General features: G+C 40.9%; 1 protein-coding gene across 10 annotated transcripts in view; it reads right to left on the bottom strand.

The window, feature by feature from the left end:
• Nucleotides 1-11,658, bottom strand: part of LOC143282705 (trithorax group protein osa-like) — a 60,079-nt gene that overhangs the window by 24,622 nt on the left and 23,799 nt on the right. For 7 of the 10 annotated variants that reach the window (XM_076588403.1, XM_076588400.1, XM_076588404.1 and 4 more), the window contains 3 exons: nucleotides 9,176-9,338; nucleotides 2,864-2,956; nucleotides 207-353 (listed from right to left, as the gene is read on the bottom strand). In XM_076588403.1, coding sequence (XP_076444518.1) covers nucleotides 207-353; nucleotides 2,864-2,956; nucleotides 9,176-9,338 — 403 coding nt within the window. Of the gene's footprint in view, nucleotides 1-206; nucleotides 354-2,863; nucleotides 2,957-9,175; nucleotides 9,339-11,240; nucleotides 11,406-11,658 lie in introns of those variants that run through there. The other 3 variants (XM_076588409.1, XM_076588408.1, XM_076588402.1) reach the window with 3 other exon arrangements.

Below are 11,658 nucleotides of genomic sequence, written 5' to 3'. Positions count from 1 at the left end.
TAGGTCACAACCACACACACGCAAAATGAATGTGACCACCAAAAAAAAAAACAAACAAAAAAAAAAAAAAACAAACACAAACAGAACAAAAATATAAAGAAAACACAAAAATGACAGAAAACAGAAAATAAAAGTAAAAATAACTGAACAAAAAAAAACCCCGCATCTACCCACCAATATATATATATATATATTTGAATACGCACCCTGAGAATACTGGGAAGCATACTGTGGGAAGTGGGGGGGCACTGGGGTTCCCCCCATGCCAGGTCCTCCCATCTTGCCCCCAGCCCCTCCAGGGTAACCCATCTGACCGGGCACTGGTGGTGGCATCATTGGCTGGCTGTAGCCTGCTGTCACACACACATAAAACCTACATTGCAAAATACATCATCAGCTGCTGTTGTTCGTTTCCACAACACACACACACACAAAAAAAAGAAAAAAAAAGGGGTGTAGATCTTTGAAAAATATAACATCATGTCACCGTATCTTTCGAAAAAGCATACATAAAGAAAAAACCAACAGCTAGATCACTGTAAAATATATCATCAGATGTATACTTCTGTAACACACACACACACAAAAACAAACAACAACAAAAACGAACACACACACACACACACACAAAAGCCTATCACTGGATAACTGAAAAAATACATCATGGGCTGCTGTTGTATACTTCCACAACATATACACACATAAAACCTACCACTAGATCACTGCAAAACACATCATCAGCTGCTGTTGTCCTTGTATCCTGCTATACTAGCCTATAGCAGACACACACACTTACCACTTTCATCTCATATAACCAGAACACATGACAATTATACAACTAAAATTATATGAACGATGTCTCTTGTTGCCAACTTGACTATGTAATGACTTATTTTTCTAAATAATGTAATGGTAAAACGTTCTGCAGCTTCCAGTTCATTGTCTGTCTGTTACCACTCTAAAAATGCACATCCTTACATCAAACAAAACTGTACCAAATAAGAGCAAAACTCTCAAACAAAAATGTACGAGAATAAAAAGCAAGTACCCATTAAACATTAAAGAAGTCACAACTGCTTGAATTCATTTTATTTCATGTACTAACGTCCAGATACAAGTACACACAAAATACCATAAAAAGTTGCATTTTCTTATGAAATGAAATGGGTGGTAATGTCTCCAAGGTGCACGTGTGAATTTTGCAATGACCTCTTCACTTCCTGGCACAGCAAATGCAAATAAGACCAGTGCTTTGCTCATGATCCACTGAAAAATCTATGCCTAGAGTATGCAGAAAAAAATCATCAAGGTAAGTCTCTGGAGCACTTTCAGCTTTTTGAGGGGTGGGTGGAGGGTCAATGTCACATTATACCCAGTTCCTGGTGACCTGCCTCAGAGAGCTAAAGGGATGTAAGAATGAGCAAACCAAGAGTTGTCTGCAAAGAAGTGGCCCTGTTTACCTCCCTTGCTCAGAACATTAAAAAAAAAAATGCCAATTCAGTTTCATAACCTCAGTATCACCACCATCAAACACTTGTTTGACAAAGCAAGCATTAAAAATACTCCTGGGTCTGCTTCATCTGTGTGCAGTAAAGTTGGGGGGTTTATTGTCTACAAGTCATATAATATTATGCCTATAAGACATGACATAAGCATTTTTTATTTGAGCACTGAAAAGCCTCCATGGTCAATGAGATCTAGAGCACATGCACTGAACAGGAATAATTAAACTTCAGACCTCAATCAAACTGGCTGTAAGGCTGCATTACTAAACCAAATTCAATAATATATATATATATAATTTTAAACTCAAATCTAATAACGAAAGAAGATAGAATTGTACAAATTTTCAAATGATCAACGTTCAGTTCCCCAACAAATACTGTTTCTTCCCCCCTCTTGGTCAAACTTGCAGGATACAAAAATACTGTAAGTGTGTGTGTGTGTGTGTGTGTGTGTGTGTGTGAGAGAGACAGACAGACAGACAGACAGACAGAGACAGACAGACAGAGACAGAGTCACAGAGAGAATGTGAGTGTGTACATGTGTAAAGCACACTTTTTTCCCTTCACTTCTTGTGTATTCAATGTAGTCTTTTCTGCTTCTGAGTGTTGTTGTTTTTTTCTTTTGTTGAGTTTGCTTTGTTTTGTTTTTTTCCTTCCCCTTCTCTTTATTCAACAACAGGTCCCTGGTTTTTTTCCGTCCCTTTCTCTTTATTCAGCAACAGGTGTTCCACTAGTATTTTCAGTGTGCTGTAGGTTTGCAATCGCCTGTCGTTTATCACATCAGGTATGAGGGACCAGGGCTACCCACTCAAAACAGCCCATGGCCACAACACTTTCTTTGTCAAGTAAAAATTATTTGGCTTCAGGGCACTCATCCACGTGTGCTCCAGTGAAACCTACTTTGCTGATAAAACAGCACAAGCCAGTGTTCAGGTAGTTACACTTTCAAAACACAGTCCATGCTGCCACTGAAAGATGTTTCAGCTTTTGCTTTAGTGAGTATCAGAATGATAGAAAGCTTCCCCAAACAGCAAAAGGACACATGACTAATTCCTAAGCTCAAAAAGAATTCCCTCACTCCCCTACCCACCCTATTCTTCTCCCAAATTCCAGTATCTGCCAATTTAAACAACAACGACAACAACAAACAAACAAACAAACAAAATCAATATCTGTGACTGAATGACCTATACCATGGATATACTGGGCAGTATTCCCAGAAATGTGGAGTGTCTTTCCGGATTTTATAATGAAACAATAAACTAATGCCCAGGTCTGTGCTTGTGCATTAACTGGAAGCATCGCTTCGTTCATCAACAGACAGGGGTGCATCGGGGGAAGGAATCTATGCCACATACCTTGCGTCGCCATTGGGGAGTGACTGGTGTGATTCTGACTTTCCACTTGACTTGATGGAGGACGAGGAGGCATAGGACTACCAACTTGAGCACCTGAACCACACATGCAGAGTGTTGCACGTAAGCAATCATCACACACATGAACAATTACTACACAAATGTGGCTAGAAACAATACTGTAAAACTGAACGTTTGCTTTGCATGACAGAATGCAGGGGTATGTTTGACTTATAGGAAAAAATGAAGGGATTAAGGTGACAATGCACTGCATGTACGTGAAAACATTCATAGCTTTACTTCTGGTTTTTGGGGTTTTTTTTTGTTTTTGTTTTTTTATTCATTACCAATGGTGAAGAGGCATAAACTAAAACCACTACTGAACATGTATGCAAACAATACTCAGCGTTAAAAATAAAGTCTACTTCAATCAAGGTGCAGCAGATTCTCAGCAACTCATGTTTATCTTTATTTTTCTGTGTCAGATATCCCAATTTCAAATTCACGATGAGGCTGATTCATCTTTCTACATGGCAGAGGTACTTCCATCCTAAGAACTTTAAGGCTCTGAAGTTACTCCATTTAATTTTAAATTCAAGCTAGGCAGACAGCTGTATGATTTTCTTCTACATACATAGAGATATCTTTAGTCTGTAAGTGCTACATTTATTAGAGTCGCTGCAATGTAAATGACTGTCTCACTGCCTGCTTGTTCATTCTTTAGTTTAACGTCTTTTCACAGTAAGTGATATTAGATGCCTGCTTGTTGAAATTAGCTTCTGTTCCATTTTCTTTTGTCAACAGAATGACCACATTGCAAAGTGAGATTCAAACTGGAGGGAAGTGAACGAAAAGCATACAAGTGCCCATGTTTTATAACATATCTTGACCCACATAACACTTTTACGACTATATTACATGCGCCAACATGAATGCAAAGGGGATGATATTGGATTCTAATGCGTCTGAGATGCAAGTGCATCTGCTGGAGTCCTGTTTGTGCACTAGGGAGAAACATATGGTGCTAGTTTTAAAATGTTCTGTTTATCTTTCTTTCCAGAAAATCAAGACATTCTGCTTGTGTGTTGCCATGTTACAAACTTTCACCTTCTCCAGGAAGGTCTTCAAGAAAACTTACCAAAAATTAAAGAAAAAAAAAAAAAAGAAAGAAAGATAACCGAATGCTGTTTGAAATTAGGAAGGAATTTTTTTTTTAAAAAGCAGTAAACTAAAACAAGCCTGCTTTTGTTTTGACTGAAGGGAATGGGGGTTGTGGAGTGAAAAGTATTACTTTACTCTAGACACTACCCTCTTAGTCTTACCATCCATCTCTTAGTCTTACCATCCATCTCTTAGTCTTACCATCCATCTCTTAGTCTTACCATCCATTCTCTCTCTACCTGATCTTTCTCACAGCAACCAGAGGAAAGGGAGAATAACAATGAAGGGTAATAATTTCCTACCCAGCCCAGCCCCCCCCCCCCCCCCCCCAAAAAAAAAAAATCCATGCTGGAGCAATATAAAAACAATAAACACAAGACAACACTTCAGCTCAATGCATGGGAAGACTGAACAGCAGCTGGCATCCTCCCCCCTTGTGTTGAGAATAGAACAAGCCACTCTGCTAATAATAAAAATCAATGGAGTGGCAATGACCTTCTCCCCCCCCCCCCCACCCCCACACTGTCCCACTTTCCTACAGCCTCCTCACATTCCAGGAGACCCCCCTATTCACTCTGCCCTGCTTCCTCCCCCCCACCCACCCCCTCCCTCCCGCACCCCCTCTATCGCCCCACTGATAAGAGAATAGTAGTATTGCTGGTGATCTGTGCAGCACTACCTCTGCCCCCCCCCCCCCCCAACCCCCCTCCCTCACTGCACAGACCTCCCACTCCCACCCCCCTACCAAAACCCAGACTGGGGCTATAATTAGGTTGGAGGTTCCCTTTCAAAAGCCACGGGGAAAGCCATAGACTTGGAAGCAGACCCCCCCCCCCCCCCCCAACCCATCCCCCAAACACACACACTCTTCTTCCTTCCCTGGGCCCCCCCCCCTCCACCCCTCATCCTCCCTCCTCTCCAAGCCATTAACAATGACAGGGCAATCCCCGCCAGATGGATTAACAATAGGCTGTAAGGGGATTCCCCCCCCCCCCCTTTTTTTTTTTAACCACTTCTCTCTCTCCACCCTCCCTCTTATCAGCCTCTTCCTCCCCTCCATCACTCCCTCCCCAGCGCTCAGTTTTCTTCTCCTCCGCCTGCTTTCTGCAGTATTAATAACACCATTGTGCGTGATGAAGGTGCATTCATGCGCAACCAACAACAGTGTAACCCTCTTTAGGGTGTGGGTGAATGATCTTGTCAAAGGCATGCAGCTTTTTTTTCCCCCTTCTTTTTTTTTCTTTTTGTAAGGCATTCTTTTCCCCTTTTTTCAAGGACACGCACTTTCACACGCTATTCTTTTCTTTTTCGTTCTGCTTGAACAACTGTCATTCATGAAGATTATTTATGACACCTGAAAACTGTAATGCCTTCAGTTTGCCAACACTATTGCATTCTCAAGGTGTTTTTTTTATTTTTTCACCATTTCATTCACTTCACAAACGTGCTCTCGCTCAGATCACCAGAATGACAGGAGGGGGTGGTTTCCTTTCTTGTTGTGTGTATGTGTGGTTTGTGTACATGCCCAGAGAAGTGACAAGGCCTACAACAGTTACTCATACACTACACTTGGCCCAACACTCGGCTTATATCACAGACTGACATAAGTTTACATTTGGGTCAACAGCAAAGTGAGAGCTGTATTATCAATGGTTTCTCCAGTCAATGGGAAACCATTTACAGCTTAGTCTTTTGTGAAGGACTATGACTCTCAAACCAGGAGGCAAAACTGCACTGGCTCTTAGTGCTGCAGCCTTGGGGGCTAGTTGGCCTTTGGGAACCATCCCAATGCCGACTGTCCTAAAAACCCTCTTGGCCGAGAGAGTGGGGATGTACTTGGGCAAGACACTCTCCACTATAATCAAATTCTAGCCCAAATAGTGGGAACAACAGCTGCCTCCTCTGCTGTTCTGATGGTCATAGTCGGACACGACTGACTATATACACACACACACACACACACACTTCCATGAACTGTATGATCTGGACCTATATGATTTTCTCCTTCTCTCAGTCTGTTCTTCCCCATACTCTTCTTTCTCTAACCCCTGAAAACAGGGGTTCATTTTCAAGACAATACTGTGAATACAAAACAAAATGTTACAATGAACTGCAGCACTTCAAAATAATTAGCCCAATGCTTGTCCTCTGCTGGGAATGTTGTGCATGATTATTTTGTGTACTGTTTCCTCAACAATGTGTCGAAATGAAGACAATGTTTTGGGACAGATTATAATTATTCAAAAAATGTAAAATAGAAAAGAAAAAGAAAAACAGAAACAAACCTTTACTTAATGAATTTTTTTTTTTTTTTAAATGAATAAATAAATAAAACCAACTATTATTGCTCTGGCCACTTTATTGAGCCTGAGAGTGCACAAATAAAAGTTGAAAAGCTAACCGAGAAATCATTACATGACCTACTCTAGATAATTATCTCAGCCCATGTTGCACAATCCCATGACCCACTCATGACAACACCCAGTGGGTTTTCAGTAGTCTTACAAACAATCAATGAACACCTGCCAAGTTTGACAGCACACATATGGGACCACTTGACTGACACACCAGCGCAATACTAGGAGCAACAGAAGCATAGTTTCAGTTTCTCAAGGTGGCATCGCCGTGTTCGGACAATTCCATACACACCACATCTGCCAGGCAGATGCCTGACCAGCAGCACAACCCAATGTGCTTTGTCAAGCCTTGAGTGCATGCATACATGTTTGTGTGCCAATCAGAGTGGATTTCTTCCACAAAGTTTTGCCAAAGGAAAATATTCATGATGCAAAGGGGTTTTTTTTTCAGTGCTCCAAGTGCTTGCTGCACACTGAGACCTTGGATTATCCTCTGTCTGAATGACTAGACACCCATTTCATTTTTCTCTGGTCCAACTTGAAAGGGAGAGAACAGGAACTTGAACCCTGACCCTCATGGACACTGTATTGGCAGATAACCACTGTCTCAACCATTCTGCCACCTTTTCTCCAACAAACTGAGCAGTCAGACATTAGACATTCTCCCTAAGTCATATCAAGCATTCAGATATAATAACCACTGTCTTAACCATTCTTAAAAATGGTGCATTCAGATGTAAGTTATTCTCCCTAAATAATATCAAGCATTCAGATATAAGTAACTTTCCCCAAGTCGTGCTTTCAAATTTGATGCTGTGAACATGAACTGAAGATAACACTATCATCTTCGCTGCAACAGACCCACCTTTTCCCCTCCTGAATAATTCTCAACAGCTCATCCCTTTCCAGTATGAACTAAAATGACTATTAGTAAGTGAGTGAGTTTTGATAGTTTCAGAATCTGTTGGTTGTATTTTTGAGTGTGTACAATTTAGGATTGTGTGCTATGACTTGTGTGTGTGCATGCACAGGTACTAGTGTGTATTATGAGTGTAAGTGGGGGAGGGGGTGGGGGAACAATTCTCAATAATGTTTGGTATCTTGTTAATTTTTCATTTTAGATATTTACATATGTGTTACATTTGTAAACGCCTGGGGCTTATTTTCAAGATTTGGCATAAATGCTCATAATAATAATAACAATAATCCCATAAGACAGGTTATGAGCAGGTACAATACAATTACTGTGTCTGACTTTTGAGTGTTCTTGCAAAGTATCTGGAATTTTGATAAAGAATATATGATAAGCTGAGTTGCGAAAGAAAGAAGAAAAAAAAAGTCATTAAAACAGTGTCAAACTTGCCAACCTTCGAACGCAATACAAAACAAGAATTTTTTTTTTTTTTAAAGAAAGAAAAAAAAGGAAAACAAAAAGGTTTGATGTAAAAAGGGTAAAACCTACCAACCTTCAAATGCAATGCAAAACAAGAAAAATACAAAAAATGTTCACTGGAAAAAAAAAAAACAACAACAAAAAAAAGCCTTGCCAACCTTCAAACTAAATTGCTCATCTAATCAACAAGTCTATTGTCTGAAACACACAGTGTACAGAAATTTGCCTGGACAAAATGCGGAACGAGAGACAAAGAAAGAAATGTTTGATGAAGAGAAGTGCAAACCTTGCCCACCTTCAAACTAATTACTAAATCAATAAATGACTTTCTTGCCTGAAAGTGAAACAAATAGCATACAGAAATTTGCCAAAACAAAATCTGAAAAAAGAAAAAAAGAAAATGGTGAAGACAAGCGTTAAACCTGACAACCTAAGCATGTGCCGAACGACAGTGAGTTGCACAGCTCTCTGTGTCCTTATCCAGCCAGCTGTATCTGGGTTAACAGTGTTTGTTGTACAGACCTGGCACAGACAGGCTTTCTAGTCACAGCTCTCTCTTGTTGCTGCCGATATTATCAGCAATATCAAGAGCTGTCAGCAAAAACCCAGGTAGTAATATGTGTTGTGAGTGGTATGTATTTGACTTTCAGAAGGCACTGCAGAGATTCCTATATTATGTCATGTTGCATTTACAATTGTTTGTATTGTAATAAGCCGCATTATCTCTTGGAGTTCATTATCTCTCTAAGATGGGCATAAAATCCGAGTGGTTAAAGCATTAGACTCACAATCTGAGGAACCTGGGTTTGAATCCTGGCCATGAAACCTAATAAGTTAAAGGTGGAGATCTCCCAGGTCAACAGATACGCACCTACTAGTGCCTGAACCCTGTTCATGTCCGTATGCAATATATGACGTATGCAGAACATCAAACCTACATTAAGATCCCAACATCCAAGTGTTCAATTAATTATGAAAACAAGAACATACCTAGCATGCACACACCCCCGAAACAGAATATGGTTGCCAACATGCAGGGTTGGCAAAAAAAGAGGGAGAGAAAGAAGAAGAAAAAGTCATTCAAATAAAAGCCCACTTATTCATACAACTGAATGCAGAGGAAGAAAAATTCACTTTCTCATCGTAATCATTATATTATTATTATTATAACTGTCATGAATCACTTATTCTATTAGTAATAAATCTTTTAAAGTTTATTCTCTCATTCTCTCCCTTTATTTAACTTTTTCTTAAAGCAGATGTGGTGAGGTTTATGTGGCTCAGTGCGCACCTGCTGACACCACCCTAAAACTGATATTCTCTAACTCTTCGATCAAAACAGGACAATCGCTTGATGCCTCTTTCAAACCTATTCTCTCTTCAACCAAAACACAAGACAATCACCTGAGTTTGAGGCTGGGGTGTCAGAGCGCGACCCTGTGGAGCCTGCTGGGGACGGGACTGGTCGAACCCCGGTCACACCAAACTGAGACTGTGACCCTGCTGATGGGCAACGGTCACTGCTGCTACCATGCTCCCTTTTGTGTTCCTCGCCATGGCAATTTTCCTGCAACACACAACAGGGTAAACACTGTGTCACTGTTGGTCAAAAGTTTGTTTCATGATTATCGCTAGAAACTGTGGAGGCGCGTTTCAAACTGTTCCAAGATGTACACAGTTCTTTTAAATCATGACAATGAAATGATTGTAAATGTTTGTAAACACTCTGCAAGCAAGGAGACATGCAACTGAGAACACACATGACTGGTCTGGTAGCTATGGCATGCTGCATAGTTTGTCAGTGTAGGCTGGGCTAGAAGGCTGTTGAATTCCTAAGCTTTCATTTCTGCCCATCCAAACTACCATCACCATCAGTGGGACTCTCTTCACACCATGACTTTTACCCCACAGTGTGTGTCCTGCCTTGGACAGACCTGCCTGAAAGACCAGGGCGACAAAAAACACATTCCCCTTTTTAAGCACATGAGTTTTTCACTTGTTTCAGGATGTTGCTCGCACTGTCTAATTACCACCACTTCAGCGTCTCGAGCCTGGCCAACACCAGGATGTTTTACGACAGAAGGCACAAAGTGCAGTTCTCTCCCTCTTTCGTAAATGCGGATTGTTGGCCAAGTGGTAATGCACCTGACTAGAAAGTGAGTGCCAGCTGGTTTGAGTCCTATATGTACGGACAAGAATTTTATTATCGCCCATCACTAGACCCTGAGTAGTGGTCTGGGTGCTAGTTTTTCGGATAAGATGACAAACCGGGGTCCAGTGTGCAGAATGCACATGGCACACGTAAAAATGAACCCATGGCGCAAAAGGGTTGTCCCTGGCTAGATTCTCATGAAAAATTCTTTTGACAGTAAATCAAACACACTTGCAGAGACAAAGGAAGGAAAAAATGAGTGGTGCTGCACTGTGGCAACATGCTCTCACTGAAAGAGACCAGAATTTCACACAGAAATCTGTTGTGACAATAAATACGACTACACAATACAATATCAAATGCAGAAAGCCATTAACAGTATCATTTACTCAAGCAGTATATCTTGGAGAAGAAAAAAGAAAAATAAGATTCATGAAAGCCTGCTGTAATCCCAAAATGCTGACTTCACACTCAGTTCTCTGACAACTCCCATGTGAGGGATATAGCGACACCAGTTTATTGTGTCCACTGGGCAATAAAGAACATGACCTGACCACCTGAAGGTGACATGAAAGTGCACAAGTATAGATCTACAAATTTACTTTACCAGTACAAGATTTATGCACTGTCTTCTAAATGTGGTAGCCACTCAGAGTCAAACCTGCAACAACCGTATCAATTAGCAATGCGTATGTTATTTTTTCATCTGTCATGGTTAAAGTGTTGTTGTTGTTTTTTTGCTGTTGTTTTATTAATTAGCTTGCTTAAATCGTAAGAATGTCCGGACATTTGAAGCACTAATAAAATATCTGCAAGACAAAGTCACATAGTTTGGTATTCTGGTAAGTTGAATTTTTTTTACATTCCATAAGGTCAAAAATTCACACAAAAGTTCAAAAAGTATTTTTCAGTCTACATTTCATATTTTAGGTAACTTGCAGTTCTTTGTAAAGGTGTGAACTGTGAACTCACTATGTCACTCAATGTGTATTACATTTATCTTTCAATTTATGTTACTCTCATATTTCCTGCCTGATCTTACTCAAAATCTGCCTTTTCTTTATGTAATGTAAACATGAACGTTTTAAACAAACAGCTGAAGGGGAAAAAAGGAATGTGGACATTTGGTCTACCTACTTTCGCAAACTTTCTACAAACTAAAAATATACTGTACCTGTGCTTGTACACATATACATTTATATACATGTGATGTATATGTGCATACACGGGTACAGTATGAAAAGAAGTCCACATGACCTGCTGGGACAGCGAGACACACACACACACACAGCACCACAAACTAAACTGTACCCTAACCGGGCCCCTTACGCTCCCACCAAGTTCCACACCGCCAGGCCTACAGTCCCACATGCGCCGGAGGAGAGAAGTGGAGACAGAGCAAACAAAGTCTGGCAGCACACATATCATTCACTTCAAGCATCACATCAGCTGTTGAATGGATGTCTCCTGTCTCGCAACTCCGCCGCCCCAACTCCCTCGCTCACTTCTTTCCAGTGCTGCGGTTTCCCTTCCCTCCGACTGACAAAGAGGCGATCGTTCAGTCCGCCTGCCTGGCCCCAGTGGGAACAAAGCCAAAACAGTTGGCCGCCAACCCCCGCGTTCAATATCTATCTCCCACTCGCTCCACCACTGCCAGTACCGATAGGCAGCCGCGGCTCCAAGAGGTAGGGGGGAAATCCTTCCGTAAACAATCACGTCATCGGTAAAAGATGAG

This window comes from Babylonia areolata, chromosome 6, assembly GCF_041734735.1.
Source record: "Babylonia areolata isolate BAREFJ2019XMU chromosome 6, ASM4173473v1, whole genome shotgun sequence".
Classification (NCBI taxonomy): domain Eukaryota; kingdom Metazoa; phylum Mollusca; class Gastropoda; order Neogastropoda; family Buccinidae; genus Babylonia; species Babylonia areolata.
The sequence above is the reverse complement of the archived record's forward strand: the minus strand, read 5'-3'. Positions and strand labels throughout refer to the sequence as shown.